This window comes from Cornus florida, unplaced genomic scaffold (genome assembly GCF_030987335.1).
Source record: "Cornus florida cultivar Cherokee Brave unplaced genomic scaffold, ASM3098733v1 CherokeeBrave_3.0.0_Hap2_Chr10, whole genome shotgun sequence".
NCBI lineage: Eukaryota > Viridiplantae > Streptophyta > Magnoliopsida > Cornales > Cornaceae > Cornus > Cornus florida.
In genome coordinates, this window is record NW_026775580.1 from 78,985,289 (window position 1) to 79,013,016 (window position 27,728).

Here is a 27,728-nt window from a genome sequence, read left to right on the forward strand (position 1 = left end):
ATATCCAGTTCATCCTCCAACGCATCCGCCCTACAACGATTAACTAAAGCTAAACGTTAACTATATATATATATCTATATTTGTCTTAATTACGCAAAAAAATATATATATATATATACTCCGTATATATATACTATTTCTCTGTCTTTTTAAATATTTATTTGTGCTTTAACATAATATTAGAACTGTTGTCGGCTATAAATTAGTGTAAATAATACATTGTTGAACAAAAGAAAAAAAGAAAAAATAATCAACGAAAAGAAGAAGAGGGAGTAGAGAAAGCGTTCGGAGCCATTTTTGGCGTTGTCTCGAGGATTTCAGGTCTTCGATTTCCGTTTCTCTATTTAGAGGTACACACTATATCTCCTTGTTCATTTAATCTTTACTTCTTCATCTACTACTGTAATCTCAATCTCTCCAGATGTGCGTAGTATTGTTTTGTTTTAAATTCAAGAATCTAATTGATGCAAATCATAATATAATTTTTCTTTTATTTCTCTTGAGAACCCATATTTCTTTCTTAACGATCGCACTTGTCGTTGGGCTTTTTGGGAAGTGGCAGTTTCGGGGAGCTTCTGCATCTTTTGATTCAATCTGACCGTTGTGTATGTAAAAGGAGTCAAATTTGCAGACGGGTCTATCTATATAATCTCTTATTACATTGAGTTAGGTTTTCCATTTTCCATTCTAGGGTTCGACTTCAAAATTTTGGAAGTGCGTGTTTGGTGTTTTTGCAGGCTTAAATTATCATTGAACATTAGTTTGTGTGTCTATGGCCTATAAATACTTGTATTTTATTCTCAATCCATTTTGCTTTCACTGTAGAGTTAAAAATAGTTAGCCATGAATCTTATAAATATCTACTTTCTCTATTATTATGAGATGCTTTCAATAAGTTAGGATTAAAAAAAAAACTATGGGTTGTGGAAATAATTGAGAAATAACGCTTTGATAATTCCAGCATGGTGGCCTGTGTTATTCAAAATAGTTGTCCAGAGGAAGTTGCTCTGATTTTTATTTGCTCAAATAGCCTCCTGATTTATATACCAAGTGGATGGTGGTATGAGTTGCATTCCTCCTGTTTATAAAACCGAGTAAGGTTAATCATTTGAAATCCAGTCCAGAATGGGCTTTTGTGTGACTGTTTCTCTTTAAATCTGAGAAGGATCACCTTAATTCTCAACTGGTCTTATGCTAATTGAGGCTATGGGTGCATACTCTTTTTGGTGTTGAGAATATTTGAGATATTGCTTGATGTCACTGACTTATCATTGTGAATTAGAACAATGCACATGGCACCCTTCTAGGGTTCTCTATTAAATTAATTGTTTTTGTTTTTTATTCGACCTTATTCATTACCTTTCTAGGTTGGTTGATGGAAATTGGAGGCAATTCCCTACCATCTGGGCCAGATGGGGTGAAGAGAAAAGTGTGTTATTTTTATGATCCAGAAGTTGGCAATTACTATTACGGGCAAGGTCACCCAATGAAGCCGCATAGGATTCGGATGACACATGCTCTACTAGCTCACTATGGATTGCTGCAGCATATGAATGTTCTTAAACCTTGTCCTGCTAGAGATAGGGACCTTTGTAGGTTTCATGCTGACGACTATGTTGCCTTCTTGAGGGGTATCACCCCAGAAACACAGCAAGATCAGCTGAGGCAGCTGAAGAGGTTCAACGTTGGTGAAGACTGCCCTGTATTTGACGGTCTCTACTCTTTCTGTCAGACCTATGCAGGGGGTTCTGTTGGTGGTGCTGTGAAGTTAAACCATGGATGTGATATTGCAATAAATTGGGCCGGGGGACTACATCATGCAAAGAAATGTGAGGCTTCTGGTTTCTGCTATGTAAACGATATTGTGCTGGCCATTTTGGAACTTCTCAAAATGCACGAGGTTAGTCAAATTTGTCATTGGTTATTTTTCAAAATGCAATCGTTAGGATTTATGCATAGTAGCAGACGTCTGAGACAGTATTCAATGTTTTAGATTTGCTATTTCTTGTGTTTTATTGGTTTCTAAAAGTAAATTTTCTGACCACAAGCCACTATATATATATACATCTGCATATGAATATTTATAAATTAATACATTTGTATATATGTAATATGTTCATCAGCCCATATGTATATGTGAAGGATCAAATTATACATGGTGTAACAAATTTTGCCCTTGCAGCCCTCAGTTTCTTCCTGTTGGACCCATGTTTTATCAAGCCTTGAATCCGATGTCTCTCCCATGCTTCTCACGTGCCGATCATGAAGTTGACTGGGAGCTGCTCCATCCATACACACTTTATATTAGAGTTTAATTATAAATCCTTGTAAACAGTTTACAGATTAGATAGCTATATTTATATACGATGAAGTTGATATTTGGTATCTACCAAAAAAAAGAAAAAAAAAGAAAGAAAGAAAGAAAAAAAGAAGTTGATATTTATCACATGACATGCATTGTATTATTATTTTTTTATCCTAATGCTAGGTTTGGTAAGACACGGGCTTCACAAGAAGTCATCGGAGTGCTTTAAAAATGAAAATTCTTACACAATATTTAGTTTGACCCTTGTGCACCATTTAGTGGAGTATGCCATTTCCCTCACTTATGTGTCAACTGCACTAAGTGCCAACTGTATATTGGGCAATTGATGGTACCAGTTTAATCCGTTTTGACATCATGGAAGATGTTAAATCCTTGTATATAATCTCCAAGGTTGTTTCTTTATCTTAGTTTAGTATTTTTGATGAATCATAAGTCTTGATATTTGAAGTTGGCATCAATTGTTGAATCCATAATTATCAGTAATTTTTTTTGATAATTATCAGTAATTAATTGTGTTTAATTTGATCATGATGATTATACTCATGATTCTTACTCTCATTACTACAATATTGTTTTGTAACATCTGTCATATGAAAGCTGTAGCTCCTTTTGTTTAGCTAGTTACAAAAATACTTTTATATTTATTTTTTTATTTTTAACTACCGTATTAAGCTCTAAATTGTTTAACTAGCCTTTTTAGAACTTAATTTTGTTAGACTTTTCATATTGCAGCGTGTTTTATATGTGGATATTGACATTCATCATGGTGACGGGGTAGAGGAGGCTTTTTATACTACGGACAGAGTCATGACTGTTTCGTTTCATAAGTTTGGAGATTATTTTCCTGGTACAGGGGATGTACGTGATATTGGGTATGGGAAGGGAAAATATTACTCTCTTAATGTCCCGCTAGATGATGGAATTGATGATGAGAGCTACCAGTCCTTGTTTAAGCCAATAATGGGCAAAGTGATGGAAGTTTTCAGGCCTGGTGCTGTGGTTCTACAGTGTGGTGCAGACTCCCTGTCTGGAGACCGGTTAGGCTGCTTTAATCTCTCAATTAAAGGTCATGCAGAGTGTGTGAAATATATGAGATCTTTTAATGTTCCAATACTGTTGCTGGGTGGAGGTGGCTATACAATACGCAATGTTGCTCGATGCTGGTGCTATGAGGTATTATATACTTTCTTTGTAATTATCACATGTTAAATAATTATGTTCTATGATTGGATCACTGTTTTTGATTTCATTTTGGTTAACCCCAAATGGAAATGTTTAATGTGATCTTTGCGAAGGTCAGTGAAACAGCTAAAATTTTGTACACTTTTATGGGAATGGCAAGAAGGAAAAAGAATGTAGAATTTGCTGATGTACACCCCAAATTTCAAAATGACACGGGCTAACATGTGAGAATTTGTTGGTTAAATTTTTCATGGAAGCTTAGAATGTATATTGAACACACTTTTTTATTTTATTTTATTTTTTTATTGAGTGAATGTTGTGATTATTCTAATATTCTCCTCCTAAATATATACGTTTCATTTTTTTCCTGTTATATTGTAAAGGGAAGAAATTGAAAAATATATACATATGATTCAAAAAAAAAGAAAAAAAGAAAAAAAAAGAAGTAATATTACTTCACATTATAATTTATTTTTTATGTTATTTATAAGTTTTAGAAGTTGAAACTTATTTTATTAGTGTTCTTTATCATTAACGAGATTCATATCGGAAGTTCCATGTGGCATGTCATAATGTTCATTTATTGAGAACTGTGCTAAGTTTGAAAATCCAGTTGGAGATAAATGATTCCATGGTTATTTAATTGTTATTCGACTTGTGTGAGTTATTTGGGTGATTGCATGGGTGTTTTGATTAGGTATGGCAACAGGGTGGGTTTGCCTAAACCCTATTCCGACCAGATTGTCAATTTTCAGCCCCAACCTTGTCCTGAACCCGGGACAGTTTCCCTTCTTACTCCCATCCTCGTTTGAGGAATGGATCTTAGACCCCGTCCCTGCCCCGTCACAACCCACCATCTCTGATTCTCTGCTGAAAATGGAGAGAGAAGATTAGATTTTAAGAGAGATGCCCTAGATGCATATACGTATATAATATCTATATATATAGAGAGATCAGATCAGATTCTAAGAGGGACAACCCTAAATACGTACACGAGAAGTACCTAACATACCCTAAACATGGGTTGCCATGGCCGTATTGTAGAAGCAGTGAAGATTGAAGATTGAAGAGCAGATTCTATATAAGAAGATTACGACGGCCTGTTGATCGTTGGAGATTGCCAGCGGAGTGAGGATCGTGACAGAGTGATGAGAGCAGATTCTTTAGTAGAAGATGACGAGGGTTGCCGGCCTCTTGAATGTTGGAGCTCACCGGCAGAAAAGAGATTTCCACTTTTCGCTTCCAAAGCAGGGAACTCAAAACGTGGTCGGGATTCTGATTTAGGGTAGTAATCCTAGTGGTAAATATATATGGGGTAGTTTTAGTAACTTTTAGAAAGTAAGGGCATAATGTAATAATACTCTATAATTGGGGGTTTGGGGTGGGATTCATAAAAACCCAAACCCAACTCAGGTTTTAGTTTCAACACCTTACCTGCCTTTACAGGAAAAAGGCTTCCCATACCCGTCCCATTAGGGGCGGAACGGGGTGAAAATCAGTAGTGTCGGAAGAAATTGCCATCCCTAGTTTTGATAGCTGTCTTGAGTTGAAACTAGTTCATGGATTGAATGCATTTTGGGCCTTGGTGTTCCTAATTGTGTTTAGATAGCAATATTTGCTCTAACGGTGAAGGCTAGAATTAGATAATTTTAATTATCGTTGTTGCTGTTATCATAATTATGGTGATCACAAACTTGTTTATGTTTTCCATTTTTTTTTTTAATGTGATTTTCCGTTCGAGATTTATTTGGATATCTTCTTTAATTGACAATTATGCTATCATCCCTTGAGCAGACAGGAGTAGCACTTGGGCTTGAAGTTGATGATAAGATGCCGCAACATGAGTATTATGAATATTTTGGTCCGGACTATACTCTTCATGTTGCTCCAAGTAACATGGAAAACAAGAACTCTCGACCGTTATTGGAAGACATAAGGGTTAAGCTTCTTGATAATCTCTCAAAACTTCAACATGCACCGAGTGTGCAGTTCCAGGAACGACCACCTGAAACTGAGCTCCCAGAGGTTTGTTCTGCATTTGGTAATTTATTTACAATGTAGCTCATTATTTTTTTTAAGGCTTTTTGGTGACTAGGTTATATGTTTCTCTTTGAAATAGATATTTAGAAAGTAACAAACAACTTCTATATAATATCGTCACCATGTTCTAGCCTTTTTCTTGTTTTGTCTTAATTGGTTGATTTGTTCAAATTAACTTTGTTTGTCATATATATATGCTCCAGAATTAGAAATATTTGTAATTCTAAATTAAGACAATTTTATGTTAGACACTAGTTGATTGTGCCAGCCTCTCGGGTTAATGAGGGAAGGAAAAGAAATTATGAGGGGAGGATTCTTTCTGAAATCTGTAGATAATGTGCATGGAGTGCTTAAATGTGGTGGTGGTATTCGTTGCTTTGTTAGATAAGAACATCCTGTTTGGAAGCCCAAAAATTACAAACTTCGTGGCCCAGACCACTTAAGAAGACTTTTGGTCTAAAAGGAAGTGACCATGGCAGTAAGTCTGAAGCTAAGACCCTGTTTCTTTTTAGGATAATATACAACTGGTTTAGTTTTATTTATTTTTTGTTATGATGAGGATTAGGATACCTGTACACAACTGAACAAAGCTTTGACCAACATTTGTCAAATGGATCTTGTTTTTCCCTTTTGCTTTATATAGGATTATAGTTTTAGTAACAAACTGCATGTCTTTCCTACCTATCTCGACCCTTGCTAGTTTTGATCTATACTTTCTTCTAGTGTTATCCTCTACGTGTGGACCATGTCACTCTTTCTAATCATTGCAGTTATTGGTCTTTGTTGTATATTGTCGAAGCATTTTTGTTGGTTTTCTTTATTTTATTTCCTGAGAAATCCACAATTAATATGCTTGATGCCAAGTGAGAGTAAACTGTTGCCCAAGGTTCTTATACGTCAAAGACAATGCCTAAAATAGATTTAAAGGGGGGTAAATAGATTGTTTAATTTTTTAACTAAAAATAACCAAAATTTTAAATCTAGCAATTATAGTTCAGATGCAACAATATAAAATTTTAAATTTATAGAGATCAAAAATAAAATAATGTAGCAATCAAACATAAACACATGATTTTACGTGAATTCCCCCACTAGAAGAAATCACGTGATCTAGTTCAGGCCGATCAAACTCCACTATCAAAAGAAAGGTAATGCAATCTTGTATTAGATTTAAACCCCATATAATTACCCAGTTACCTTTGATCCAGATTGACGCCTGATGTTTTCTTCGAACTATGCTGCTGCCAGTTAATGAGTTCTCATGCAATCTGCTCTTCAACTCGCGTTTTTCTCTATTGTAATGTCTGATCCTCTTTGTGTGATTTGGTGTTGATGACGAGTTGGCTCTACAAGTTGGTGATCAACACTCTGAATATTAACTCACCATCTAATGTAAGATGATAGATGATAAAAAGAAAAATATGTAGTCAACGTGCATAATGCTCTTTATAAAAATTCTTTAGATGTGCAGTTGAGGAGATACTACCAGAGCTGAGCTCTTGGTGATAAGAGATAAACCCCCACCCCCTCCAAAAAAACCAAAAAAAAAAAAAAGATAAAAAATTCAGGAGCAATACAAGTCCTTACATTATAGCCTATTAGAAATGATTAGGAACTGTTTATCCTAATAAATACGTTACAACTATATTGGTTTTACATTTTCTCGGAGCTGACATGACTGTCAATTTTTTTGAGACCGACACAGATGGAGTTCCTCTGCTCACAAACACACAGACACATACCCATTAAGCTGATATATATATATATATATATATATATATATATATATATATATATATATATATATATCATGCTTGATGCTCCCAAACACGCACAGGTGCATACCCATTAAACTAAAAATAAAAAATAAATAAAAAGTTGTGGTCTCACAAACACACACAATACCCATTAAATTGGGAAAAGGAAAATTGTGGTAATCTGATGAAAAGACGTGTAAGGACGTGGTTAGCAATCACCAGAGCAGCACAGAACAATAGGAAATATAATCATTAATAAAAAACTTGAATATTACAGTGTAACTTTGCAGCAGCCATACATAAAGAAGTGACTTCTCTTAAATGTTCTGACATTCAGGCAGATGAAGATCAAGATGATGAAGATGAAAGATGGGATCCTGAATCTGACATGGATGTTGATGACAACTGGTAAATTTTTCGACGCAATATCACTTTTATATTTTGGATTTTTATGGCTTCTAATGCATGTTATTTATTTTGTCAGCAAGCCTTTGCCAGGCAGAGTGAAGAGGGAATTTCCTGAACCGGAGCATAATGACGCGGTATGTTCCTTCCTTTTTTAAGTTCTTAGCATCTAGAAAACCAGTTCATCACATTGAATATGAGATAGAGCATGCTTGTTACATGTTTTGTTGCCAAATGCCAATGGCAAACACTTAATACGTGCCAATTATTATATGCAATCTTTTGTGCTTTTTCTACAATAAGAGTGGATGTAAGTAATTAGGGGCCAATGGTAATTCTGACAGTTGATCTAACCGATAAGCATGAGGAAGTGGCTCCGAGTTTAAGAGCAGCCACTTGTGCAAAATGTTATCTAATGTCTATCTCTAGTGTTCAGGCAAGACCAATACTAGGTAATGGTCTATTATTATACCCTTTTTTTTTTCTTTCTTCCCCGCTATGTCACTGTGATTGTGATACAGTGCTTATAACCCGTCATCTCTTGGTACAACGAGGCGACCTCTATAGTTGGTAGTTCGTAAAAAGGAGAGCTAATGTGGTCATTTTTGGATATGGACCAGAAGTTCTTTTTCATTCGCGGCCTATGAAATGGTATGGTTGTTGTATTGGTTCCCTTTTGACATGATAGTATATGTGTCTACACACCTTGTTCAAAGAGAGTGCACTTTTAATTTCAATAAGGTGTGTTATGTGCCTTGTTTTCAGTTGATTATTATTCATGTATAAAAGCAGGTGCGGAGCTAGAAATTTATGTTTTGGGGGAACTAATAAGATGAAAATAAAATTTTAAAATCATAAATAAACTATATCATTCCTTACATAAAAGTCTCTTATATATTTTCTAATATAAATTAACTAAGATAAGATTATTTTTAAAAATAAATTATTTCATAGCCCATGCGAACAAAATCTAATTTGGCATATATGTTATATATATATATATAAGTTGGACAAAAAAAAAAAAAAAATTATATAAAGGTCTATAGACATGGTTTGTATTCCTTTTTTTCTATAAATGTAAATCCATAGACATGGCTTGTATTCCTTTTTTTTCTATAAATGTAAATGTCCAAAAGTAAAGTTTAAAGGATTCTAAATTGAGATTATTTATAAATTTTGTGGGGGTCACATCATATCGTCATCATAATCCTTGCCTTATCCCATATAGATGGGTCCCCATGAATTATCTTTTTCCATTCTTTCCTATTGTATACCATGTCTTCTCTTAGATGTAATTTTTTAAAAACGTTTTTAATTACTTCCTCCCATGTAAGTTTCCGTTTGTTAAAATTTTTGTATATTCTTTTGGTAAGTAAATCTTTTTAATATTTCATAAGTGCTTTCCTTATATTACTTCCACACAAACAAGAGAGTCCTGCCTATGGCCTGGGAGACTATTATCTTCTACATCCAGGGCTCACATTGAAGCCATAAACATTTGTTCGTGTGTGTAGATAGAAGTTGAGTTCCTGGTTTATGGATCTTCTTGATTATGCAAATACCTGAGCTTGCCATATTGTTACTAGTAATGTAATGTTTCGTGTAATCACCTGTTTGAGAAACTTGAGAAGAAAAGGGAAAAGTAACTTCATTTTTTCATTTGACGTGGTAAATCCTGACGATCAAAATTCAACCTTTCAGATCTAATGTGCTGGGCTTTCTATTTTTTATTTTATTTTATTTAATGCAATAACAACCTATGCCCTTGCTGTATCTTCAGGAGGACCTAAAAGTACCAGAGCGTGCAAGAGAAACAGATGCACCACCAGCTGAGACTGCAACTTTAAAGGTGAAGATTTGGCACAACCTTTTAATAGCAAGTATTTCGTAACCCTATTTTATTTATGTGCTTGGATGTCTTTCTCAGGTTTCAAATCCAGATTCAATGTCAATGGATGAACCAGAGATTAAAGTGGAACAAGAAAACTCAAACAAGCCACCTGATCAGCCTGCTGAGATGAGTTCATGAGTAAGGTTGCACACCCCCTAAAAATAACTATGATATACATTGCTTTGTAATAACTGTAGTTTTCATACCCCATTAAAAATTCTTGTATTTGGCAATTTTCATTCTCATTTGGAAACTCACTTCCTTCCCCTCTCTCTCTCTCTCTCTCTCATACACACAGACACAGATGTTCCTTTTGTAGGCTCTGTTTGGAACTTAAGCGTCAATTTCTGTATCAGAGAAGTTTGAAGAACATAGATTATATTCCGTCCATCTTAGATTTCTTTCCTTGTGTGTGTGTGTGTGTGTGTGTGTGTGTGTGTGTTGTGATGGTGGGGTGTGTTAAGTTAGAAATCCCATTTGTTGTTACTATGTGTTATGCCCCTCTTCAGCAATTAGAAAATTTACTAGGTCTAGTTTTCCCCACGCACGGAAGCCTGAGAGTCACTAGACATTTCAGTTACTTCAAAGTACCGAATTTTCAATAAGATTGAAATAGTATTGTAAAAGAACAATTATCAAATACCATCAGTCTAGCTTATTAAAATACAATGAAACATTCAATGAACCCACCAATTGATTGCTGAGAAGCTAAAGATGACTTGAAGTTTTTGAATTTTATGACAGGTAAGCTATTACCTTGTGTGAGATTCAAAGATTGTTTCTTTTTCCTATGATTTATTGACAAATACTGAGGAAAAGTGTACTCATATGCATGTATTGCAAGTTTTAGTATCAAAGCCATTGCATGAACCTGGCACAAAGGGATAAGAGACTCCCATTACTTCCAGGTTACATGGAATATGTTGTACAAGGATATGCGGAATATGTTCCTGAAAACTAGGTAGTGGTTTTAACGGAAGATGAGCTGATATGGAATTTTTAAAATCATCCCATCAATCGGGTACCAGGAATAGAAAAAGAAAATGCATTGTTGAGGATCCTGATTTATTTTGAAGATAATCCGCAACAATGTATTTGGTATTAACTCGAAGGACAATACTTAGGTCCTCACTGGTGAAGATTTATAACATATTTATCGCTGATGTGGACGAATAATAAATTTAACATGTGATCTTTAATTAGTAAATAAAAAATGTTGGGTAGATATTCATTTGTCAAATCAGAAATAGTGATTTGATTACCGGTTATAATTTGGTAATTAAAATAGGACGTGTCAATTTATTATTGGTTCACATCAGCCGTTAGTATGTTGTAGATCTTTACTAGTGAGAATTTAAGTATTGTCCTCTCGGTGCATCAATAAAGCTATGCCATAGATATCATGAGTTGAAAATGTGAAAGTGCCAGAGTCACATTGGGGTGGTTCTTGAAATTAAGAAATAGCATGGAACATTCTTTGTTGGCTTTCTTGGTTATGTGTCACCGTCATGTAAAGGACTTACGGTGAATCGTCATTATCATCGTCAACAAGATAAAGCATAATTAAAGGATCGTATAAGCAACGGTTCCAACGGATGTAATGATGGAAAGAGATAATAATGCAATACATTTTCCAAATTCCACATTTGGATTTGTTAAATATAATAATACTTTAAGCCAAAAAGAGTTTTGGACTCACGTGGATGATTCACTTGACTTTTTCTTTTTGCCCTTTTTCTCCCTTTCGGTTTGAAGGAAGAATATATCTTTCGCCTTTGCGCAACAAATTGTGTATCAACTGTCTTTTTAACCCTTGAGATGAGTGGAATGAATTTAATTAGGTTAACTAGAATCTAAGTTTCGATTAAGTTTAGAATACGAACTTCAAATCGGGTTTGGATTTAAATTAAACTTAATTTCGATTAAAGTTGGTGAGATTAAATAAAATTTTATTCCAACTTTATATATATTTATGACCTCTTTGGGTAAGTAAGCAATACAAATAGACGCATTACCTCCAACGGCGTTGTCTCATGTGAAAAATTGGCTCTCCTCACGTGGAGTAGCTCATCCATATTTTGGAAAGCATAGGTCATATACCACTTGTGTGAATTACACCGTGGTAATATTTATAATTTTTTTTTTTATAAATTCTAGATTATCCATGTAAGGGCAAAGATCACTCCATATTAAGTGGGGTCCACTCTTACTCCATTGTTTGGGCGGGGTGATTTTTTCCAGGTCCATAAAATGCACTTGCATTTTTTACTTACTAACCAATTAAAATTTTATTTTATTTTTGTTGCAATCATTTTATTTTTTCATATTCCAAAACTGAAAACTTGTTATGTTTTGATTCTTATGGAGGATGAATAAAAATTATAAAACCCGAACCCAAGTTTGATCCAAGTTGGAGTCACATAGAATTAAATTTTAATTCTAAGTTTTATTAAATATTTATAGATATAATATAGAATTAATTATAAAATAAAATAGAATTTCTGATCTCTGTACTATAGTCAGTCATGAGGTACGTACGTTAATGAGAGAGAGAGAGAGAGAGCGCTCAGCGCCTTCGACGGAAGGAATGGGTGCTAATAATTGCCTCCATCCCGCTTCCCGTTATACGCGCTCTCTAGCTGGCTTGACTTCCCTTACCACACGTTCTGGAGTTCACACTTTCAACTTCTTCTTCAGGGCTATATAGTTTCTATTTTATATTTTATTCTTCTTTTTATTTTTTTTTATTAATTTAGTTTCTATATGTTTATTTTATTTGATGGTTCCATATTCGCCGCCAGCTATATCGGCTCAGCTTCTCTTCACTACCACATTCAATCACATTTGTCATTTCTGTACACTGTCCAAATATATACATACATACATATATATATATACACACATGCATGCACCCTTCTAGTTAATAAACTATTTAGAAACAACTTTTGGGTTGCATCACCCATTCAACAGTTTATTTTGAAATGAAAAAGTTAGGGCAGGTTTGGTTTGTAATTCCGAGAATTAGAAAATTATACAAAATAATATTCTTTAACGTAATTTTCTAAAAAGTTTATTGTAAAAAGGTTTATTTTTAGATAACAATATTTTATTATTTTCTCAAAATTTTTTAAAAACTATTTTTAACAGATACATTAACAATGAGTAAATTTACATCTTCATTCATTGAATCCACTAAACCCTCGTCATGAAGTCATGAACCTAATCTAATTAACATATTCACAAATGAAAAATATCACAAGTGTCCTTTTAATGTTTTGCACCACATCAACCACAATGCGTTTTTGCATTTCATTTTGGTTATTGCTTCTAGTGGAGTCAAAAAAATTGGAGTCTACACTTACTCTCTAAGCCTAAGGAAGCTATAGCTAGACTTGTTTGATCAAACTTGCGTTTGAATTCAAACTTAATTATTGTTAAAGTTGGACTCGATCTTCAATTCATAATCAAAGATTGGTTAAAAAGAAAGTGACAAGTTCTAACGTACAGCGACCAAATATTTATTATAGGCTAACGAGTTGAATTGGTGGTTATTTAAATTTGACTCATTTGATATTCAAATTTGAAATACTAATTAAATTTGACTCATTTGATATTCAAATTTAATATATTTGACTCATTTGATATTCAAATTTAATATAAATTCTTGGGTCTCTTTGGGACTCAATTTTTTTTAAGGGGACAAACGTTTAATATACTGTTCCTTTTAAAATTACAAAATTATCTATTTAAATTATTGTGAATCGTAAGTAATAAAAAGTTAAAAGAACAAAAATTTTGGGATATCAAAAAATAAAAAGAAGATAAAAAAAATTTAAGATAAAAAGAGTAATATTACTTCCGTTCCACTTTAATTGTCGTTTTTAAAAATGTGACTCACAAATGGTTTCCAAATGCGACAATTAAAGTGGGACAAAGGAATATTTAACTAACAGTAATCTAAGTTGATTGTTAACTTGGCTCTAGTGGGCTTCCACTGTGAAGTGTAAAGTTACATTCTTACCCACGATCCCCCAATTTTTTTTTTGTTTGGGGGTCCATTTTAACAATGTTACCCTAATCATAGGTAGTAGCCCTAACCCCTTAAGCTGGCTCGGCTAGCCAAATCAGAAGCCCCGGAGCTAAGCCAAGTACCTTTCCGCTGGACTACCTTCTTTAATTCTTTATTATCTCTTTTTGTTTAATCACAATTGACTTCTTCTGTACTTTATTTATTTATATATCTTTTCTTAGTTGGATATTTAAGTCTATTTAATATTTAATATATACATACATATTATACGAACGTTCATAACATGCAATTTTAAGGTATTCCATTCCCTATATATACGTATCAGTTTTCATATTGCCCTTTATAGAACCACAAAGAAAGCAAAGAGCTGCAAAGAGAAGCAACACCAACATATATATATATATATAGAGAGAGAGAGAGAGAGATACGTATATAGATATAGAGAGAGAGAAAATGGGGCTAATGAGGAAGCTTGTGAGCTGCGGGAGGAGGAGCTTTCCATCGGAGTCGGATACAGAAGTCGTCCCGGAAGGTCGCATTCGCGTTTACGTGGGCAAAGACACAGAAATTCCCTGCAAATTCGAGATGGAAGCGAATTACCTGAACCATCCTCTCTTCGAAAAGCTACTCCAATTATCGGAGGAAGAGTTCGGCTATTCTTACGACGGAGCTCTGAGAATCGCGTGCGAGATCGATCTGTTTCAGTACCTTCTTCATCTCCTCAACAACCGAAATCCCTCCGCCCATTACATGGAGCTACACGATCTCATTTCCAAGTTCTACACAACTACTGCCACTCATTCCGGTCATTCCCCTACACAAATGCGTGCTCAATAGTACTGCAGCATTCATTAATTTTCTCGCTCATCAAGTTTTGTTTCTCTCTCTAGAAATTCTTGGTGTTCCTTCAATACACAGTTTTCTTTTGGGGTCTGGTAGATAAAGATTCTTTCTCCTGTATGTTCTGAAATATTAGGGATACGCAGATCATGACAGTTGGTAAAGATGAGATGGCAAGGAGATGTATAATTGTATTTAATCATTATACTCTGTTTCATTTTATTTATTTATTATTATTTACAAAGAGTAATGATAATTGTTTTTTCTTATCAACATGTATAATTAATTGTATTTAATCATTATGCTCTGTTTCATTTTTTTTACAAAGAGTGATGATAATTGTTTTTTCTTATCAACGTGGTATACATAAGCCTATTATACATACATACATATATATATATATATATTTATATATTTTTATATGTCTTATATCTATCGTTCAAGTCAAAGATGAAATTAGTTAGAGATTTTAGGTAAATCATTGTTAACATAAACGCTTCAAATTGAAGTTTGGTTCTAATGTTTATTTAGAGAAATATGTCATATATTGGATTTACTTGAATACAAATACCTTGTTTTAATTTAATTCCAAGGGGTTGTTGGCTTAGTGGAAAAGACTTAGGTCCTAAAGTCTCATTAAGTTTTAGGTCTCAAATTTGATTCTCTTTAGGTGCGAGCAATTTTTTGATGCCATGATCGTGGACATAGTCCAAGTTTTACCCAATCTGTGTGGAGGGTCGCCTTGCACAGGTCCCGTAAATTCGTCGGGGCAAAGCTCCAGACTCCCCGATTAAAAAAAAAAAAAAAAACCTTGTTTTTTATATAATCCTAACCCAAAGTTTCTTAAAGCTTAATAAATTAAATAAATTTTTATATTATCCAATCCATTTCATTATAAAAATTCTACTTAAAATCTTCAGTTACACTATTAGATCCGAATAACTATGACTATTTAACTGAATAGCATTGCTTTACGTTAACAAAGTTTAACTCTTCTGTAATGTTCAAATATAGATCAAATAACTTTTAAAAAGTGGGAAGGCTTGGAGAGATGAACTAATGGAATAGAGAGAATTCATCAGTTGGTTGAGATTGGGATTCTAATCACACTAAATTCTTCCATATATTTTGCAAAAACAGAGACATATGCAGAAATCACATTATGAGGATTTTGATTGATGGTATAGATTTGAGCAAAAATGAAAACATTAAAAAGGCCATGGTGCATTTTTTGGGCAGACTTTGTTCTAGGTTATCACATTCAGTTCCCTTCAATTCTATTTAAATTTGTGCATAACATAGTAATGCTTTTAGTATGATCTATTACTAAGGGGTCATTTGGAGTTGTTTCTTGTTAAAGGTAAAAACGGCAACATTATCTCCAGATCACTTGGTCCGAGTGCTTCAAGAAATATCAGATCTAAAGTTCAACTCCTCTTGGATGCAAATAATTTCTTAAAATGAGGTGCATTATGTTTTCCTAACCACATTCCTAAACATGCTTTCATTGCACTGGTTTGTTCTCACTACTATCCTCTTGAATTGAAAACGACCCACATGAGATTAATCTCATGATAGCTTTTCCAGTCCTGAATACTCCAGTTGCCTTTGGACTACCGAAAACAAATAAGAAATTGTGTCAGAACTCATAAGGGTCCATATATAATTGCAATAAGAATCTCTTGGTCATAATACGAGGAGCCGCAAAGGCCATGCACCATTCTGAAGTATTTTAAACTGCCCTAATCATCATTTGTTTGTTTGCCTCACTGATACTAACGCCATCGTTTCAGTAACGAAAAATTTAACCAACTACTCTTCATTAGGAGACTCAGGACCTTACGACCTGGGAGAGAGAGAGAGAGAGAAAAAAAAAAGTAACAAGGAATAATAAACTTGCTCAAAAAAGAGTAATAATGGTAAAAACAATGATAACTCAACTATAAAATTGAACTACAAATAGATTTTACATCTTCAGTATCCCATCATGGCTTCATTATCTGATCTCTTTGCACACCCGAAGTCAAAACACAAAAAGGAGAAAAAAAAAAAAAGAAAAAAGAAAAAGAAAGAGATAAATAATCATGAAATAAACAAGAATAAATTAAGAAAAGAACTATTGGATGAGACTGATCGCGATTTCTTAACTTGAAATGATGTGAGGGTGAGCAGACGGGCACCAGGTCTTGCTTTGACATAATAAATGAGGCAAAACTACAAAATATGACAGTTGCAAAAATGCATGTTACCAGCCAAAGCAACTGTCGTGTTACCCTTTAGACTCACCAAGTTCAACATCTTTCACCGGAGTGTTTTCCACTCCCTCCTTCAATAACCTAATTTCCTCTTCTGTCAAACTGGTTTTCGCGTGGTGGGTGATCTTAGCATTGGCTTGCTTTTCGATCTCCACAGCCCAACTATAAATTACCATACCAACAACCGCTACGGTCATCCCCATAATGTTCTTAAAAGTCAGCGCTGAATCAAATAGCATCCACCCCAAGGTGAGGACGCAAACTGTTTTCATGTGCCCTAATACCTGGAAGGAAACTGCTGAGAAACGCCCAATGCAGAGGTATTGGCTCACATTGCAGAAAACTGCTAGGGAGCATGAAAGGAGTATGAAGAACTGCACATATTACCAACACTCAGTTAGATATATTCAATTTATAATAATTTTCCCACACAAAGATTAATTCATGGATGCACAGATGTTATGTAGCCTATGGAGTAAAATATTGGATGAGTAAAGTACTTACAATAGCACCAGAAGACAAATTGTAGTTCGCTATAAATTTTCCACTAAGAAAGTAGTCGATAAAAGGACCCAGCAGTAGGAGAGAGATGGCTTGAATAGGAGCTGTCTTACTCAATAATTCAAAAGATCCAATTGAGTACTTCTTCTGTAAAGAACCTATCGACTGTATCAAAAAGGAAATTTCCCAATCATGATTCTAAATCATCAAGTTAATACATGTTGATTAGGGGCATGACTAAAACGTTCAGTAAATGCAAGTCATGGGCCTAACAAGAAATGGTTTCAGAAGAGAATGGATTTCCATATGATTCCACACCTCATGGATACAAGGTTCCCTACAATTTTTTTCAAATCTATAGACAACTGTAACAGTTCAATAAATGCACATGTATATAAGATCAGACAGATACAGATTAACCACACTACTAATTACCAGAACATGGCTGACCCCATTCATATGGGATTACGGCAAGGATGATGATGATGATGACCAATTATCAGAACTACTAAGCTGATGGACTTGTTAGTCTTGAAGAAACTATCAAACAATGCTTTGAAAAGTGAAGAAGCAATCCTCCAACAAAGGGTTATTGTCGCTGTTATTGAGTGATAATTCACAATAACGTACACTTAGTATGGTAGTGAGGGAGTATTTCTTTTAATTTTCCAATGTGCTTAAGGAATCTTCAGATCTGATATCCTCCCCGACTTTTATCCGAGCTTGAGCTTCGTCCCAACCAAACCGATCCAAGCCCAACAGTTCATTAATTGTCTCTACTCAGTTCATTTGTAGTCTTTTACACCAATTATTATATTCTTATTTATTAAATAACACATTCTTAAATAAAATATAGAACACTGTCAATTTTGGGCTACCCAACCGATTGAACCCCCAACCATAGCCCACTAGATTTTCCAGCTTGGTGCATTGCCCAGTTTATAAAATATTGCAGTCAATATAACAAGTGAAAATAAAGAGAGAAATTGCACAAGCACTCACAATTTGTTGCAATGACGTAGATAATACCGCTACACAGGCACATATAAAACCTTTGGCATTAACTTTGACATCGGTTACAGTGCACACACCCACACCTATAACCACAACCACAACAGACACTTTAACTTCTTTCGAGTAGTGCTTATTATGAAGGATCCATTCCAGTACGCAAACCACTGGAATCATGCTCAGTTTCGAGATCTACAATGAAAACAAAATGATATCATTAGCTGATTACGGAAAAAGAAATATTATAACTTACAAAGAAGAGGAACAAGAAAATAAAGGAAAAAGATTAAAACTTAAACAAGCATGTAGCCCCTTGGGGAATAAATTACTTAACGAAGAAAAAAAAAAATGTTGTTCATACTGAACATCCAGCTGTTAACACACTCCTATTCAACTTTTTGGAACAGACTTTTCTAATGTGCGGAGAAAGGACAAATTGTATGTGCATCTTGCGTATCTCAAGAATTTGATGAAAAATTTGTGCCCAAGATGTCCCTACTCATTGCACCTCTAGTAAACACGTGTTTTCAAATGAACACGAAACAATTGACCAAAGAGCATGCCAGTTTTCTTATTAGAAAATAGTGGGATATGTCCAACAAATCCGTAACCACCTCAATCAAATCTGGAAATAACCAGAGCAATTTCCAAAGAGAACCAAACAAAGTGTTACTAGTTTATTAATTATTCAACCTTTATTAATAATGCCATCACAGCACAGATGCTCATACCAACTTTAAAAGTTCATTTTATTACAGGGGTTGGAAGTTCATTCTTTTGCTACCAACAGCCACTCCATTGACATTGCTAAATGAAATAATCAAAGGAAACTTTTAAGGGGTTAAGCATAGTAGAACATTGTTGAGTTCAAACTTCTTAAAATTTCCTCCATAAATAAATATATTTTTTTTTAAAAAAAACCTCCATAACACATATCCTCGAATTGACATCTTCTTTCAGTATCTCAAAATATTTCAAGGCATCAAATCTGAATAAAACTCGGCCTGAGTGACCACAGTGGTGGACCCACAAAAAAGGGAAATTAGAAGTTGAAGAAAAAAAAAAGCTCTGTCTTCTATCTGTACTACAAGTGAAAAAGAACTAGCCTGTGAGCACTAATATACCAAACGGATGTGGAAGAAAGGTTGCTCGGTTCAGTTTTTTAAGATCAAATTTCTGTTTTCAGAAAATTAAAAAAATAAATAAATAAAAGGAAAATAGTGAGAAATTTTATTTAGTTGCCTTCCCCAACCCACCCTCCATAAAAACCGAGTGTTACAGAAAAGGCCAAATTTTAGAGAAGTGTCTTGGTCTTTTGTAGTTATTTGAAAACAAATTTTTTTTTTTTTTTTCAAAGTTCTTCAAAACTGATTCCAGAGCATTGAACAAAATAATTTGGTGCCCATATTTAACTCCAAACTAAAGGGGATAGAAAGGGACTACAGTTTATTAAGGTTTGGTAGCATAGGGTGCATCACACGTTACCCTATGCTACCAAAATTAAATAGGTTGAATTTAATTTTGGTAGCATAGGGTTGAATTGAACAAGTATATAGAGATTTACCCTATGCTACCAAAATTAAAAAACTCAATCCTATTCTTTGAATTGAACAAGTATATAGAGATTTATAGGTTGTTAGACACTTCGACCTTTTTTTTTTCTCCTATTTGAAGCTCACACACCCACTTTGCACCCATCGACCTTCTACTTTAGAAAGTGAGGATGTACCATTAGGCTACAACATTGTTAGATATTTCCTAAAATTAGAAATGAGATTCCAAAAATAAACTTAAAAACATCTCAACTGCTAATGACTTTTTAGCTTAACAAAGCACGAGAAATAACCAATAACATAAGTTGACCCGTGATAAACTCATTATACACCAGGAAAACCTATGTCTAACAAACCTGAAAATTATCGAAATACATTTGACTCCTAAGACATGACAGAACATAAATAAAACTATACAAACGACATATGAATCTAAAAAATATATATATATTTTTAAAATGATAACCAAAAACTTAAATTAGAAATTCTCAACCATGTTGCTTATGGACATTCAAAATTATCCCTTTTCCTTGTAGCATGCTTTGCATCAGAGAGAGTGGTCACCACCTCTGACTGCAATTTAAGATTTCTCATGACCTGTAAAGCCAATTATCGGCCTTTACTAGAGGTTAGCGGGTGATGACCCGATATGCTGGCAACACACTAAACAGGCCAGGGAACTTTTGAGGATGTTGAATAGTCAATGCTCAAGTTGAACCAACTTCTGTTAACTTCCTTATTTTTGTGTCATGGAAGTTTGTTTTCTATTTAGTTATTTTGTAGAGTTTCTTTTGTGATTATAGTCATTTGGATGAGGTCTAATTTTATTTCTCTTCTTTGAATAAGTTTTTGTACACTCTGAGCTGGGGATTCATTAAATTGATAAACAAAAGAGAGACTAATAGGCGCTTGTTCTATATATATATATATATATATATATATATATATTGTAGGGTTGGTATATTTATTAGACTTATATAAATTAAGTGCAAATTGATTCCTTATGATCATCTAAACAGTCAATATAAACTATTTAGATTTTATTTCTTAAGATCTTTATCATTAACATTTATTAACTTCTATTATTGTAGCTATACCAATATTGTTAAACTTTGTCTTCATCACAAAATTCATCAATGGTCTGATTAATAGTTTCCTTGTACAAAGTGTTGATAACCATAATCTACCAACAACAACAGCCAAGCCTTTTCCCAATTACTTGGGGTCAGCTATATGAATCCTATGTTTCCATTCCACTCTATTTAAGGCCATAGTCCCAGTCAAATCACATGCTAAACCACGAATTACTAACAAATTGGTGAAATTCCTAAACTAGGATTTCAGTTCCAGACAATAAGCAAGTTTTGAATGCAGCAAAAGAAAACACTAGGTACAATATCTTCTACATAAAACTAGATTGGTCAAAATATGATCTTGGTCATCACATCAAGTACGGGCAGCTAACAATTGGATTGCATCATAAAAGCAAATACATAATGGTAAAAGATAGGCATAAAATATTTGTGGAAACCCATACTTGGTAAAATCCAACTGAATTTAGCATGAGACTGAAGTTCATCCCTGTTATAGACATATTGGCAACAATCGAGAACCAGAAAAGCTCCCACAAAGGAACATGCTTTGATTGGGAGTAACCCGTAGCATTTGACACCAGTCCAACCAGTGCAGTAACAGCAAAGTGGAACCCGGTTAAAGTTGTGGCTGCAGAAATTAAACATAAAGCAGAACACTTGATTTAAAAATCCATATATCATGAATGCAATAAAAATAAAGATGCTCGTAATAATTCTGGAGAAATTATGATCAGTTGCAACAATTTAAGTGGATAAAACATGAAACACAATCAATATATTAGATGTGAAAATCCAACTTCATCCACTTATTATTATTATTAAAAAAAAAAAATCAACTTCATCCATAATATAATTAGAATTTACTAAACCAAAGCCTGAAACAATGACCACAACATAAATCTGGAAAATCCAGAATTGTCCTCAAGTATAAATGTATAATATTTCAACGCAAGGATTTTCCATTTATCTTGAAGATTTTTTACCAACAGCAGGCAAATAGCATACTTCTTCACTAATATAACGCACATAAATGCCGATAGGTGTATATGGTACTGTTACTATGGGAAGAAAATCATAATAATGACTACGATTCTGCCTTCATGTTTATGCTACTAAAATCTTTTTTAATTATTATTACTACCTTTTGTTTAAGAAAAGTAGAAAAATTGGAATGGCAAGAAAAACATGTTTGTCTCACAAATTTATATTTTTATCTAAAAAAACTAGGCCCAAAATTACGGAACTTCCGGAAATAGGTCGCTTGATACATCCGAGCTTAAATCATGTTGATACCGTATTCATTGTATTCCTTTCCTACTACACTTCCCCTCCTATTTGTCAACATCACTAGGCAAAGTGATCTTGTTGTATATGTCAGGCATGATTGTTCCTATTATTCTGTTCCTATTACTGCTTCCTCTTCTACTTCTTCCCCCACCCCTTCATTCTATTATTTTGCATGTTCTAAGAAAGGATTTTCATGGGAGAGCTCGTCTTGTAAGATTATGTTAAAATGTACTGAAGGTGACTGCAGCATTTGGGGCTGTGATGGTGATATTGTGCTTTGATTAGGCTATGGCAGAGACAGAGATGATGAGCAGGAGAAGCCATGTGGGAACTGTTGAGGGGGGTCCCAGCTTGGGAAAGGAAATGATGGTTGTTAAGGCATCATTTCCAAGGGCCACTCGGAGCTTGGTGTAGTAGTAGAGTGAAACATGGATAACTTTGTGCAATAGTCCATCTATTAAGGACCAGGTCAGGATAAGTGGAATAGTTTTCAAACACTGATTATATGGTGCTGTGGTTGGCCCAGCTAGTAATGAGAGAAAATGAGAGGAATGTGTTTTTGAAGGAAATAGAAAGGGAATATAGTAGTAAACCTTATGTTTCAAACATTGTAGAAATAAAGGAATATATTATTATATTTTGTGAGTGGTAAGTGAGACAAAAGGAAATTTGCATTATAAAAAATAGGGGGAAAAGAAAAATCTAGCTCTCCTATCCTTTCAGTCTTTTCCATCCATATATATTTGAAACCATTGATTACATTTTTAAAGATATATAAATTATTGTTTAAAGGGTTAATCAACTCTCAATTTTCCCTCCTTTTCCTTTCCTTCCAATTCCTTAATCCAAACACCTCCGAGATTCATCCCCAGCTGAAACAAGATGAGGAATTGATCACTCTTTTGCCACCAAAAAATGAGCCTTGTACACAGAATTGCTCTTCCCTAAAGAAGACAACCTAATAATTGTATCACAGAATTGATCAAAGCCACCGGCCTACCTCTGCCTTGGTGGCTTTGGGTCTCAACTTCTGAGCCCCAGGTCAAGATTTCAAAACTGGTAGAGGGCAGAAACAAAAGAATTGACCAAAGCTATATTTGACTAGCAATGAAAAAAGGCAATGTAGACTAGAAACACCTTGATCTACAATTATTATACACAATGAAATCAAAAGATTAACACTTTAAGGCATATAAGGTGGAAGGATTACAGAAATCTAACTGTACAGTAGTTGAGTTAACATTGTAAGAATTCAATTCGACACACACAAGCACTATATATAGAGAGGGGTGTGTGACCAGATCCAATGTAGAGAGATAGAGACAGAGAGATACTGACCGAAACTGAAAGCGTAACCATTGTTGGACATGAGCTGCTTGTTTGCCATGATGATTCCAACGGAACTCACAACATTCATCGCCCACGCACCAAAATCCGACACTGCCGACGATTTCTTCTCGGCCTCCATTGAATTTTCTTTCACAATCGCTTCCGAATCTGATAGATCTCACGGAGAAATAGCAATTCGCGTAGAAATAAAAGAAGACGAACACGACGACGAAGACAACGAAGAAGAAGCAGAAGATAGATTTGTCGTTGCCTTCACAATCTTCTGTGTCTATATATTATTTTTGCTTTCTTGTTTGTCCTGTAGAGAGAGATAGAAAACAGGTATATATATTAAGCATATACAACGTGGTGAGGGTTTGAAGATCTGGATTCTCGATTGATTGAGGGGAGGAGTGAGAGTACTAGCGAAGGTGCTATCTCTCTCTCTCTCTTCTCTTTCTCTCTCTATCCTCAATTTCCCCTCTTCGTTTAAACGGACATGAGCATTCTCACCCTTTTCATTCACCTCCCCTCCTCTTTCTCTCTCCTCTCCTCTTTCTCTCTCTTTCTTAATCAGTCAAAGGTTTTACCAAAAAAAAAATTCTTGCAGATTTTTTATTTTCCTTTTTTATTTTTAAGAAATAAATAAAAGTAAAACGGTTGTTGCGTTACCCCTTACCAGTGAAATTGATAATTTTGGTATCCAGTCTTTTTCTTTTTGAGCCAGGGGTGTCCCACAAATGTAGGATTGTCTTTCCGAACACAAATGTACACCTCCAAATCATGTCCCCATAAATTCTAGATTTTTTTATTTTATTATATATATTTTTTTTCCTCTTTTTCTCATTATTGATTTCTAAGATGACCATCAAAAGAAAAAGACTGATTAAAGAATGAGATTGATATTTTTTTCTATTAAATGTTACCCTTTTTCTATTGAGAGAAAAGAATGAGAGGGAGTACATATTTTGTAAATTAACATTTCGATGATATATTCAAGTGAAAGTAAAAAAGAAATGGTCTTAGAGTGAACTAATTGTGTATCTTTTCTGCAATTATTTATGACTAATTGGGTCTTTTTTATAATTATTGACAACTTTAATTGAGAATTATTATATTCCTTATAACAGTTCAGTTGGATCAATAACGGTGATTATAGTGATGCCCATGTAACCTGTAAGGCTCTGCGAGTAGTCGATTATGGGAGTGTCAGCGATGAATAATAAGACTCTTTAATCAACTAAGTTAAAATTCTAAAATCATCAATCTCATTATTAATATTTAATTTAATTAAGTTGTAACAATTAAATCGGTGTTTCTCCTTTTTCATATATATCACATTATGTATTAAGGTCTTTGTTTTTTTCCTAATTGTTTTAAAGTCTGTTCACTAACCCAATATATATATATATATACACATATATTTCTGTTCACAAAAATGTTAGGTGGGAAGCTTTCACATGGCTGATTTTTACAATAAAAGAAAATGGACCTAATAATCAAAATTGCAGGTCACTAATAGCAATTGAATCGGAAGCCAATTCACAATCCAATCCAAAAGCAAAAAAGCAAAAAAGCAAAAGAAGCAAACGAGAATAAAATCATATCAATCAGGTTTGTATAACCTTTTTGGAATCTTCTACCATTTTAGTTGTTTGAGTCCAATATTTTTTAACCTGACCTAATATGCTTTTGAATGATGAATTGAAAAGTAATAATATATAATATTTAGATAATTTTAAAAAAAATGTTATCCTTCACAATCTTGTAATGTTGTGCTCATGAACCATGAAATTGGTATCTTAAAGTTAAAATTAATTAATAACTGAAGACCGAGATCGAGCTGGAGTACCGGAGCCAACACAAAGAGTGATCCTTAACCAATTTTTCTAAATTATTGACCCAATTCTAGACTCTTAAAGTTTTTTGCTCAATTCCCTAAATCAACTTTATACATGAATTTTTTTTACTGCTGAGATAGAAGGAACTTCAGTTTTGTGACATTTCACGCTATATATTTCTTATGGTAACTAATTTTTGAAAAATAAAATTAAAAAGTGTACCCATATGTTTCTCGATTGGAGAAGACAACCAAAAGTGAATAAATTATTAATTATTATTCTTTAAATCCTATGGAGCCACTTCCAAGTGAAAACATCTTGATAATTGTACCTAGATAATTTTTTTATTTTTTATTTAAAAAAAACTCTCATTAATGAAATCTTGCAAAAGTTCCACTCCACTTTTTATGTTGGATTATTGGCATAAAATATATAAAAAAAATTACAGTGTTTCAATGTTAATATATTATAGAACAAATCTGACAAATCATATTCAGTGTAAGAGTGCGAGTTTAAAAAAATTCTTTAAACTGTGCAAGCCTCGCAACTTAAATTAAAAAATATTAATACATTATTCTCGTGTTAAAAAAATGCAGATCGTAGGTTAGATATTATTTATTTATTTTTCAAGTCTGAATAAACACAAGTCTAATTAAAAAAATCCTAATTGAGTTTCAAGTCTGAAAGTTTCTACCACATGGTCGTTTTATTACCTACAGTTTAGTAATCCAATATGATGAGAACAAAAAGGAAAAGAAGAAAAATAAATAAATAAATAGTTGAAAAGTGGTACCATCAGAATTAAATTAAGGCTGACTAAATAATTCCCGCTAATGACAGGTGGCTTCATGCTTATAACGACCGACACCTTCAGTTCGGTATATTGGAATATTCATACGCATGCACATTCCAGCAGACCGTTTTTGACTTTAAAAATGTTTCCTTAACGCGGTGTTTGGAACGAAGGAAAGAAGAGAACACTAGAGGAGAGTTGAAAAGTCGCGGTCACCGGCCGGCCTTATCTTCTATTCCAAACAATGGAAAATTATTTATCTTATCTCCTCCCTCTCTATTCTATTCTGTTATTTCACTTTCATTCCTCCTCCCAACCAGTAGGTGAGATTTTTTTTTAAAGATACATGTGCTTTATCTTCCCTTTTCTTTCTCCTCTTTTCCTTCCTTTTCTCCACTCGCACAACCAAACAGCTAATTCCTATCCCCATCTTCCCTTCTATTCTCTTCTTACATTCCCTAACGAAGGAAAATACAACATTGATACAAGAAGATAATTTCTTAAAGAGGAGTGCTAAACAGACTCCACTCTAACAACCAAACAACTAATTCCCATCCCCATCTTCCCTTCTATTCTCTTCTTACATTCCCTATTTTCCTTCATTTAACATGCAACATTGATACAAGAAGGTAAATTTTTAAAGAGGAGTGCTAAACATCGCACATCTAGTTGAAAACCCAATTATAGAAGTTGTAATTAATGCCTCTTCTCTTATTTTTTTAAAATTATAAAACTTCAACTTTTAAGACCAAATTATCTTTTTATATTTCTTCTTTCTTTTCTACACTACTTGTTCGTGTGTGCGTGTATATATATATATATAACTTTCATTCTTCTTTACTTACCTACCTTATTCTTTAAAAAAAATGATGTTAATTGATTGCTTTTTTTTTTTTTTCCCTTTCAATTCTTTCATTTTCTATATATTAATATATATATATATAGTAGTTAATCATACTGCAAACAGAAAAAGAAAGAAAGTAAAGAATGAAGTAGAGGCATATATATCCAATCAGGAAAGAAAGAAAAAAAAACAGAAACGAAAGAAGGCAATTGTTAAAAATAAAGAAAAAAAATAAAGTTAAATATATGTAACAAAGGAAAGAAGGAAGGTTATGAGTATAAAGAAAAAGAAAATAATTTAAAAGGATAATTTAGTTTTAAAGTTAAGTTTTATAATTCCAAAAAAATAGGAAAGGAACATTAATTACAACTTATTTTTTTTACCAATCAGTGAATGCACAATTGCGCAATGTGTTTAGCACTCTTGAATAAAATCTACCATTGCAGACAACCACGATTTTCATTTTGCATCTCTGATTTTGCGCGCTAAAACGAATATATTCATTTATTATGAATTATCTTGTATAGGCTAGCATCGATTTAAATAAAACATAGACAGCCCCAAGCAACGTAACTCCACAAGAAATCTTCATGGTTGCATTGTTTTACAATCAAATCAAACTTCTGCTTGTTTTTTACCACAAGCTTTCATTCCATAACCAAGCAACATGACACACAAATCTTCAATTATAGAAAAGAAATTAAACTCTGGAACCTAAAATGTACAACTGCAAATCGAAATCATGAAGA

At 33.7% G+C, this 27,728-nt stretch overlaps 3 protein-coding genes across 3 annotated transcripts; 2 read left to right on the top strand and 1 right to left on the bottom strand.

Moving 5' to 3' along the window:
* The first annotated feature begins 192 nt into the window (after window positions 1–192).
* LOC132278653 (histone deacetylase 19) lies at window positions 193–9,991 on the top strand. Its single transcript, XM_059780497.1, has 8 exons — window positions 193–350; window positions 1,368–1,900; window positions 3,059–3,499; window positions 5,303–5,533; window positions 7,643–7,713; window positions 7,790–7,847; window positions 9,491–9,559; window positions 9,638–9,991. The coding sequence occupies exons 2-8, from the start codon at window positions 1,376–1,378 to the stop codon at window positions 9,737–9,739; spliced, it is 1,497 nt and encodes a 498-aa protein (XP_059636480.1). The 5' UTR covers window positions 193–350; window positions 1,368–1,375; the 3' UTR covers window positions 9,740–9,991.
* A 3,999-nt stretch (window positions 9,992–13,990) lies between these two features.
* Window positions 13,991–14,819, top strand: LOC132279179 (auxin-responsive protein SAUR15-like). Its single transcript, XM_059781112.1, has one exon. The coding sequence runs from the start codon at window positions 14,085–14,087 to the stop codon at window positions 14,466–14,468; it is 384 nt and encodes a 127-aa protein (XP_059637095.1). The 5' UTR covers window positions 13,991–14,084; the 3' UTR covers window positions 14,469–14,819.
* A 1,569-nt stretch (window positions 14,820–16,388) lies between these two features.
* On the bottom strand, window positions 16,389–24,031 carry LOC132278656 (UDP-rhamnose/UDP-galactose transporter 1-like). The gene is made up of 5 exons (XM_059780500.1): window positions 23,511–24,031; window positions 21,329–21,513; window positions 18,230–18,430; window positions 17,231–17,392; window positions 16,389–17,100 (listed from the first exon to the last, which is right to left on the bottom strand). The coding sequence occupies exons 1-5, from the start codon at window positions 23,638–23,640 to the stop codon at window positions 16,741–16,743; spliced, it is 1,038 nt and encodes a 345-aa protein (XP_059636483.1). The 5' UTR covers window positions 23,641–24,031; the 3' UTR covers window positions 16,389–16,740.
* Between the last annotated feature and the right edge of the window lie 3,697 nt (window positions 24,032–27,728).